This window comes from Antrostomus carolinensis, unplaced genomic scaffold, assembly GCF_000700745.2.
Source record: "Antrostomus carolinensis isolate BGI_N321 unplaced genomic scaffold, ASM70074v2 scaffold5242, whole genome shotgun sequence".
NCBI classification, from domain to species: Eukaryota; Metazoa; Chordata; class Aves; order Caprimulgiformes; family Caprimulgidae; genus Antrostomus; species Antrostomus carolinensis.
The window spans coordinates 5,896-16,099 of NW_010298813.1; the positions used below are offsets into that span (position 1 = coordinate 5,896).

General features: G+C 43.3%; 1 protein-coding gene across 1 annotated transcript; it reads left to right on the forward strand.

The window, feature by feature from the left end:
• Nucleotides 1–7,883: 7,883 nt before the first annotated feature.
• Nucleotides 7,884–9,781, forward strand: LOC104520776 (interleukin-8-like; the record flags this gene model as incomplete). The annotated part of the gene is made up of 3 exons (XM_010162567.1): nt 7,884–7,926; nt 9,419–9,545; nt 9,698–9,781. Coding segments are annotated over exons 1-3 (254 nt in total), but the record flags the coding sequence as incomplete, so codon positions are not given.
• Nucleotides 9,782–10,204: the final 423 nt, after the last annotated feature.

Below are 10,204 nucleotides of genomic sequence, written 5' to 3' on the forward strand. Positions count from 1 at the left end.
TAATGAAATATGCTTTGTTAATGCAGATTTCTATATCACACAAGGCATTGGCCACTCTCTTAACAGAGAAGACCTTTTTCTTCATGAGACAGGCCCTTAATGGACCATCTGTACCAAGCTCAGCCACTGCTGCCCTCCATGAATTGCTCAAAAAATGGGTAAAATGCAGGTCAGCCCCAACTGTTCTTCTGTACCCGGGTTTACTTAAAGTGACAAGTGAAGTCAGTGACGAAAAGCCGGCTTCATCTAAGTTGCCATTGACGTCAGTGTGATGAAGACTTAATGCAACAAGTGAAGTCTTTCCCCTGAAATCCAAGAACCAGGATTTCAGTGTTCAGAACCAGGCTGCTATTGGGCTGGTGCTTTCCAAAGCAAAAAGCCTGTTTGCGCAGATCATTGCCACAAAAAGAAAAACAAACTAATAGCACAGAAAAGACTTTCCCAAATAAACAAAACCCAGCACATAATGTCATATCTTATAAACAGCCACAAGTCAGGAAATGTTAGTTTATATGGGGGTGGAGGGGCAGGGGGAACCTGAAATATGGGGAGCAAATAATCAGAAAACAGGTCACAGAGACTATATTCCTTATATTTTAAAGCTAGTCCGTGTCTTTATGATTCCTTTGCATCTAGCACAGCTGGTCCTATTGTAAGTATTTTTGTATTGGAGAAACAGGATTCTCAGCATGAAAAAGTCATTCTTCCCTTGGCACCTTGTAAGGAAATTTCACAATAATAGGCAGGGTTACAGCTGAGTTTTGGTGTTGTGGAGCAAGGCCGAGCACCCAGGCTAGCATTTGACAGTTGGTGCTTACCTATTGAACTAGAACTAGAGTTTTTCAGAAAATTCATGAGCAAGGTAGAAGGAATTACAGACAGGCAGCAATTAGGTATTTGCTCCCTATCCTTTGGTAGGGATGAGAGGCAGGCACTTTGGAGAGAAATACAAACCCCCACTGCTCTGAGATCTTCCTCTCCTGGTTACTTTAGCACTTCCATAATTTCCTGCAGGGTGGCAAAAATGAGAAATAGTCAAGTGCCCCAAGGCTTACAGATCTGATGGACCTAGAGCCATCAGTGAGTTCACACCCAGCTCCAAGAGGGGAAAAGACAGCTCATTAATGGCAAGGCAGTCAAACTGGTCAGCGTGCAGGGAAATACCTGATGGACTCATTGTGAACACAAAGTTATCTCTGTTCTCAGCTTCCCTCTCCCTGAGAATATTTTGCAATTAAGCAGAGAGCTGATTTACAAGCTTGCAGACACTGCATTAATAAATCAGTCTATGTTGTAATTTCCTCCTGTCCAAGTTCAAAAAAATGAGGTGTCTGTTCCCTAATATCAAATTGGTTCTTTGCTGCCCAGACCAAGGAAAAAAAAATAACACAATTATTACATCTTTGGAAAGATCTTAGGGGAAAGATTTTAATCACTTTTCACTGCCCCAGAAAGCACAACAGCAGTCCAAAGAAAAGCTGGAGGACTGAAATAAAGCAATGCATGATCTCCAAAGACGGGGAAGAAAGGGTGGGATGGCTGTGGCACCTCTGGACTGCACTGGCTGCTCAGAGGAAACCCTGAAGCTCTGGCAGACTTTAAGCCTGGACATCTTTCCAGCCAGCTGGAGACGGCCCTTACCACTCACCACTGTGCATAACATTCAGGGCTCTTTGCTTTTCACCTAACAACTAAATCCACAATGAAATGACTGTGTGCTTGGCAGAGAAGCCCAGGTGCTGAAATGAAATGTGAACTTATCCCTAGATGCAGAAGACAAAGGATTTTATGCCTTCATTTCCACTAGCATCTTTCAGGCTTACAAACTTCAAGAAAACTTGGTATAGGCTAAATTTGACCTCCAAACTCTGTTGTCCAAACAAGAGTCTGTTCCTGTATGAGTTCCCACCACTGGCTCCCTGGCACTGCTGGGCTCCCCAGTAAGTGGAGCAGACTGAACAGACACCTCCAGCCAGAAGTAGTGGGTCAGGGAGACTGGTTGGGGCATGGAGCCTGACCCCTGTTCATGCAGCCTGCAGGCTGCTGGGTGCCAGGTGGTGCCGTGCCGTGCCAGCCTGGGGTGTCACTGGCAATGAAGAGGGTGAGCAGCAGCGGCCCAAAGATGTGCAGGATGGACAGAAAGATGCATGACGGTGTGTGAATCACGTTTCTCCAGCCCGACCAGGATCCAGGTTCCTCAACAGGTACGGGCCAGGGCAGTGATTGCTGTGCCTACAGGGATGGGGACCTGCGCTGTGCAGCTGAAGCTCACCCAGCCCTTCTGGAGGCCACGCTTAGCTTTGGGCAGGGTTTGAAACCAGTCACGTTCTGCCTTTGGTTTCTACGGGGAAATCTGTCTAGTTGTGCCACAAACTTGCCCAAGAAGTGGCTGCTTTGGTGGGAAGAGAAAACCCTGCAGGTCAGGTAGATTATCCACAGCAAATGCCTGATTAAATGCAAATCTATAGCCACAGTACCAGGACAGTGTGGTCCATCGCCACCATCAAGCATCTTTTCCAGAAAACACATCTCCTATGGGACTTATTAGCTGAGGCATGCAAGAAGACTTACAGCATTCTCCTGTGACACCTGAAGAAAGATGGCTCATCCCCATAATGCAGTCTAGCTTCTCTTTGAGAGAAGTTACTGGAAAGTAAATTCATATGAACAAGGATTGCCCTTGTTCCTTATTTCTTCCTCTTCACCTATCAAGTAACTGGATGTTACTTTTCCAAGTTGTGGACATAGAGAAAAAACTTACTGAATTTTGAAAACTTCTTGATATATAAAATAGATTTTCTCACTGTAATGCCAGAATTTTAAATTTCAATATTTAGGCTGTTATGGTTAGGAGAAAGTGTTACACCACTCAGAAAAGGAGATTTTTTTTTTTCAGTGATACCATCTTCCTAATGTTGCTTTTGAAGGGAAAAGGTCTTTCTATATTAAAAACCTTTCTAGGCAAAAGAATTTATTTTGCATGACTTATCCATCAGAGGAGTGCAGAAATTTAGAGTGGTAAAGGGTTAAAAGATGTCCTGCGTCCGAGAGAAACAATTAATCTCATTATGCAACTTTACAGAAGAAACTAGGGAAGAGCATAAGCTGGACAAAGCTACATGGCAAAATGTGAGAGGTTACTTACATATATATATAATTAAATAAATAGAATGTCTACCAAAGGGTGGATTTTACAATATGACAGCTATTTTTATATTTATATATATACACACACACATCTACTTAGATCAACTGCGTATTATGAAATCCCAAAATGACTAAAATGACAGATACTCCATCCCCAACTGGCTGTTCCACTGGGTCACAATGTGAACTATCTCGAAGCTGAAGGTATTTAAATGATTAGTGTTACTAATGGTGAAATCTGGCCATAAGGAAAACCAGCACCTTCCAAGTGACTGTGATACTATTTGTCAGACAAAAGTATCCTGGGTTTTCCCCCATAGTCCACATTGCTACGTGAGGTCGAGTGATTATTTACTGTCTTCCTCGAGAACATTTTCCTTCTCAAAATTTATGCTAATAGACTGTTTCCTCTTTACATGTTTCAACCTTTTCCCCTCTTTTAGACTGTATTTCCCTTTTTTATTAGCAAGAAAAAGAGATATTTGGCTCTTTTTCCTCTCCATGGGAGTGGGTTTAGATCCCTGTGCCATTTGGCACCTAAGCCAAAGGTCCTCCCTGTAGCCATTCTACCTGGGAGACACCTGTGTAGTGAGGAGTCAGTGATCCACCTAACTCAGTTAACCAGAGCTTGGCCTTCAGGCCTGCGCCGTACTGCACATACCCCTCATAAATAGCTCGCAGGGTCAATTTAGCCAGCTCCTTGTAACAGAGAGGTCTGCACAGAGCTCCCACTCACTGCTGGTGATTAGCTTCATGTCCTCGCCCTTATCGAAAACTGCAGCAACAAATTCTCAGGGGAACATTCTTCTTATCTCACAGCAGAAGTGATAAATAGAGTTGTTTTCTTTTTAGGAAATTTTCAAAAGAGCTTGAATGATTCTCAATAGGATAACCTCTCCACAGTCAGGGTCTGCACAGAAAGCTGTGCCCTGACTGGAGCCCTGTTTAATATCGCACAACTAAGGGTGACCAGCATCTGAAGGGATGGAAGACTGTCTTTACTATCCTCTTCTTCTACATAGTGACACCTCTAGTAAAAGGCATTTTAGGCAATACTTGACAGAGAAAAACAAGACCCTGACTGCCTTTTTTCCTGATACTCTAATGAACCAGCACCTCCTGGTTCAAAACACCCTTCAGGTATTCAAGGAGATCATTTTCAAATCCAGACATACACAAAATGTTTGGCTCCCAAAGCTCTGCAGCCGGACCAATGCTAGCAAACTCGCTTCTTCCATGCAGGCAATGTCACCTCTACTGCAGACACACAGAAAACAGTGTCACCTGTTACACCATCACACAAGGAAATGGCACTGCTTCAGGCAGTTTCTGATGAGGCTCATCCAGTTGCTGAAACAAGTCAACTGGATTTCCTACCTTTCCAAGCAGAGCAGAAAATTCCCAGAAAGGAAGCACAATGACAAATGACCTCAGCCCTCTTTTGTCTCACCTCTAGTCACACCGTGTGGGGCTGCAGAACCAGAGTTGCACTTGGCTTCTCCTTCCCTCCCTCCTTCCCTTCTGCCTCTACTATCCAGCTCTTTTTCAGTCATCCTAACTCTACCACAGAAGTGGATGCCTCCCTCCAAGACAAGACCAAAGCAGTTCACATTTCCAGTTGACCTTATGATTATGCTGAAACCACAAGCCTACCCTCCAGACCATGCCATCGATGCTGTTTGTCATGCCATGCCTAGAGCCCAGCCTTGGTGGTTTTGCAGAGGTTTTTCCTGCTCATTGAGGATTTCCACAGGATAGTCCTCTGCTGGTCTCAGAGCACAAGTCCCTTGCCAGTCCCAGGATTTATGTCTTGCCTTGCACCCTAGTTGTTCTTTAAGCACATGCTTGAGATGTTAAATTTTCAAGTGATGGTAACAAGCCCATTGGGCTGTGGATACCCAACCAGGAGGTGCAGGTTCCTCCACTAATTACAAAAATGCAAGTATTGAAGTGTGACAGAAGTGCTCAGATATAGCAGAGCAGCTCTGCAGCTGACACCTGCTGAGAATGCAAAAACATGTGCCTCCACGTTATCTACGAAGGACTGAAATAAAACTCTATGCAAATTAACATACGGACCAAAGCTGAGAAGTTATTTTGCAGGAAATGTTAGCAACTTCTCAGAAAGACATATATACAGATACACATAGAACAAGTCTTGTGTCCTGGTCCTTGCAGTAATCAATGATACTTTTCTACTGGGAACTTTTCACTTCACAAAACCCCTAAAGTTTTCCATTGTTTTATGAAATAACCTCAGTTGTGAAAATAATTTTAGAGTTGTAGAGTGGCAAGCTCTACTGGTTTTGAAAGTAAATGCTTTTCTATATACCTACTTTAGAGAAAACGTTCTTACTTGTACTTTTGAGTTAGTAATGCAAAATATTGTAATTAGGTACTTCTTAACATTTAACCTATTTTTTTCAGTCATTTTCTACAATTACCAACATTTTAGTCATTTCATTAAATGATCAGTTTCACAATATGCAAATACACTCACAAAACCACAAATATCTGTCCATTTTGTGAGCTGCCACTTGCATAACAACGCAAAACGCTTCTGTATCATCAGCTGGATAGAATTGAATGCCTCAGCTACAGGAATCCTTTCTGAACACAGTATTTTAGGGATATCAAAATCATCAGCAATTCATTACAAGAGAAGGCAGGGCTGGACTGGGATCGAAAGCAGCATGCAGTGTGCATGTCTGGTCACAGGCCAGGAGACAGGGACCAGCAGTGTGGCAAATGCATGCCTTTTTTTTTAGTGCAGATCTGAATTTTCCTCTCAGTAGAGACACTTAGAAAGAAGTGGGAAGAAGAGATCTGAAAAAAAAGAGATTTATTCAATAGGGTTAAATGCAAAAGTGAAATAAGAGGCAGCCTCTTTGTGCTCACAAATCTGAAGGGACTTGCAAGAAGAAATTAAATTGTCCTTGACTGAGAAGAACAGAGTAAAACCAAAGAGGGCTAAGGGCACAAAAGGGAGCATGAGGAGATGGCAGCTGCTCCCAGCATTTCCACAGCTGTATTTTTTTGTGTATGTGGGTGGTGTTGCACAAGTAACTTAAATCCTCATTAACCAAAATCGTGAACCACACATTACTAGTTCTCTTTTAAAGGAACAGGAGCTGGAATGACACAGTTAAAGCATAGCTTTAAGTGCTTTCTAAAACACCACCTAATATTCAGAGGTGTTTTAAACTCAAACCTTCTTAAAATGCATTTTAAAAAATTATTATTATAATACAGCATGCATAAATGCAAGAGTTTGGGAGCTGTTTTTGAGACAGCTAAAGTCTCTTTTCCTGCAGACAAGTGTGCCCTCAGCCACAGGAAGAGTTCCTGGCCCATTCTGGCCCACGTATTTGCTGGGTGTTACATGGGATAGAGGATAAATATATGTAAGAGATTCTCAACGATCAACATCTTAATGTAATAATGCTCTGACTTCCTCATCCTATTCAAATAACACAACTACCTACATTTTTGCCAATGTTCTATTAAGTTGATTTTGTCTTGTAATTCAGCACTATGAGAAAATTAAGCAAGTACTGAGCTATAAATGATGACAACCACTGAAGCTTAGCACCTCTCTCGCTGCTTTAACTAGCGTGTTACTCTTTTTCCTGTATTTTCCAGCATTTTCCTGATTTCTTGGAATTAAGAAGGAATCATAGCAAGCAGAGTGGCTCCAACTTACTGCTCAGTTTCAGGTGTGTCAAGACAAGTTGTTTCAGCTCAGATTTTCCCACTACTTATTCTGCTTGTGGCAAAAGGCAGGAGTGAGATTAATTCCATCTGTATGTACATGTGTATGAGAAGCAAATCCTGGAGTGAAACTGTCAGCAGTCCCATGTGGGTCTGAAGACACAGCAGAGTTTGTTTTCAGTTCACCATAAGAAGGCAGAGAGAGCAGTCATGGATTGCAAGACTGTAATCTCCCTCCTGATTCTCTCTTTTATGGGCAACTTTCCTGGTAAGAAAATTCAATTTATTTTCCTTCTGCAATTCTTCTGTGGTATGGTTTAGCTAAACAGAATGTTTTCAAGGTGTGTAGGACTTCCATACTCACACTGTCTTTGAGGTAGCAGGTCAAGAAAAACATATTCAGACTGTCAGAGTGGGTCTATTCCTTATCTCGTATTATTCTTCTGCTAGTGGACATTCACTGACGTTGGTAAACTTGTCACTTAAATATTCTGAGAAAAAAAGAGATTCCAACCAGGGCTTCAGAAGTGATAGCCTGCAATAACTGTGTGGTGTATTGCATCGCTATCACTTTTCATGCTGCTTTTATGATAACAGGCTCTGAGATGAGATGAGAACTTGGAATATTCCATTTAGTTTGAATCAGTCTATTTCTAATCAACAGCCAGCTGTTAGAGCTCTTCCCTGAGAAGCAGGAGGGCTAAAAAAACCCAAACTCTGCTGGGAAAGTCCAAAAAGTATTTTGTGGGCAGAAATTATGCCAACTTTAGGGTCTGGAATGCTTCCAGGCCTCAGCACCACGCGGATGCTTGCTCCTAGTGTCCTGACTTCCCATTGGGATGACACACATCTGCAGTCTCTCCTGAGCCAGAACAGAGCTGGATGTGGTCAGCCTTCAGGCTGGACAGCTGGCTAAGAGGATGCCTGTATCACTACACACCCCTGCAGCAAAGCCCTGGCACAGCCTGTGGGAATCTCATTTTCTTCTCTTGAGCCTGTGGATGGGATGTTGCTGCTTTGCCGCGATGCTCTGTGCTTCCCAGTGCGTTTGTTTCTGCTTTCTGTCAGGTAAGTAGGGAGGTGTCGGTCAGGCAAAAGAAGCACCGACAGATTCAGCTGGGTAGAAGATAAGAAGGGAAATAGGTGGCCAATCATGTCCTGTTTGGTCTGAAGGGATGTCAAGACTACCCAGAGTAAGGGAGGGGCAATGAACTGACTGGGATTTCAGCTCCCTCAGCCCTACTCATCTCAGTAAGAGTGTCCGTGTGCCCCACATCCATTTATCTGGAGCTTGTCTTTGCTTCCTGTTGATGCTGCCCTCAAAGTCCTGAATCTCCTCTTTCAAATACATCCCACAGTTCAACTGTCAGGAATTTCGAGCTGACGATGCAGCTTGCCTTATTAGGAAAAAAAACAAACAAGTGATTGTGCATTTTAACCTGTGATATCTGACCTGAAAACAGGAAGATATCCCAGTCGGTGGTGGAGCTAGGAAAGGCCTGAGGCTCCACAGCTTGTGATCTTGGATAACTCCCGTCACCTCTCTGGTGCTCTGTGCTAAATCCCTAAAGCTGGGATAACTTTTTTCTTTTTTTATTTGCTTCACTAGGACAATGTGGGTCTGGAAGGACTGTCAGGTAACAGAGAATTCAGTCCATGGACTTGGGTGCCGTACAGTGTGTGGCATAATTTAATCACACTCCATCCCAAAGCTTGTTGGGTTTCTTGCTCCTAGTATTTACCCAGAGTTGCTTCCTCAGAGGCCCCCACACCTTTCCTAGCATCTTGATTAAGCTTCTAAGCTAAATATTTTCATGGCTTTTTCACACCAGGTACCAGTGTAGAATTTTAGCCCAAAAAGGTTTCACCTCCAGGCTGTATTCATGGGGAGTTGCCCTCTGTCTCTTCAGCTAGCTTTTTTTTTCCCTCTCATAAGAGCCCCACACCTCCAGTAGCCTTTCATTGCACTTGATGTTGTGGGATGCCAAAATAATTATAACAATAATGGGAACTTACAAATTGATACCTGTACAAAGTCTGCAGATCTCAAATCCTAAGATCTTAAGACTTAAGGGCAGTTAATAACAGTTATAAGGGCAGTTAATAACAAAACAAGGGGAAATGGCTTTAAGCTGAAAGAGGAAAGGTTTAGATTAGATGTTAGGAAGAAGTTCTTCATGGTGAGGGTGGTGAGACACTGGCCCAGGTTGCCCAGAGAAGCTGTGGCTGCCCCCTCCCTGGACGTGTTCGAGGCCAGGTTGGATGAGGCTTTGAGCAACCTGGTCTAATGGAAGGTGTCCCTGCTGATGGCAGGGGGGTTGGGACTGGATGAGCTTGAAGGTCCCTTCCAACCCAAACCAGTCTGTGATTCTATGATTCTATTATTCTATGAAATGCCTTGTTCTTGCTCAGTGAAGGTACTACCTTAAACCCATGAACAGCAATCCATTTATGCCTTGAGGCATGAATTTTTAATTCCTCTGCTTTCTCCAATTAATATTTTAATTGTTAGTTTGGTTCAGTTGCAGACATTATAAGCTTCCCTTTCCTTTCCTCGCAGAGATGATGCTGGCAGCGGAGCTGCGGTGTCACTGCATCCAGACTGTCACAGGATTACTGTTGCCAAAGCACCTGGCCAATGTAGAAATCATTCCTAAGGGCCCACACTGCAACGCTGTGGAAATCATGTAAGTAAAGTCAGCAGGCAAGAGAAGTTACGGCTTACGAGCGCTGCAGGGCTGGCAGCCCTTAAGCCTGTAATCCTCAGCCTTGTCTGCGTCCTCCTCTGACCTCCTCAGGTGCCAGTATTAACTAAAGTGAAATGTTCATTCCACTGCAGAGCTACACTGAAGAACAGCCAGCAAATCTGTTTAGATCCCCAGGCAAAATGGGTGAAGATGATCATTAACAGGATTCTACACAGGTAATGGCCAGGATGACCTAGTAACCAGAATTATTCCACCAAAGGGCATATTTTCTCCCGTATAAGCATCAATGTATGTGCCATCTTCAGCGCTCTTTCTCTGAGACCCATTTGAGTAAGCAGGACTAAAAATACAGGAGGACTAGATATAGCTGGTCTTTGGACAAGGCACAAACAAGGCCTACCTGACATATCTCAGTAATTTAAAAGAAACTGTTACATTTCATAAATTCAAATTAATACATTGATCCAGGTTTCCTCAGGGTTGTGTTCAGCTCCACACTGCCAAGGGCAATGTTGGGGCCTTCTGGAGGAAACAGACTTGAAGAGATACACAAGTGTCTTTTAAGTACTGCCCTGTGCCAAGTGGTCTGCCCAGGAGATGAGATGATCATTAGGACAAGCTTCTCTTGTGTCTGTGGG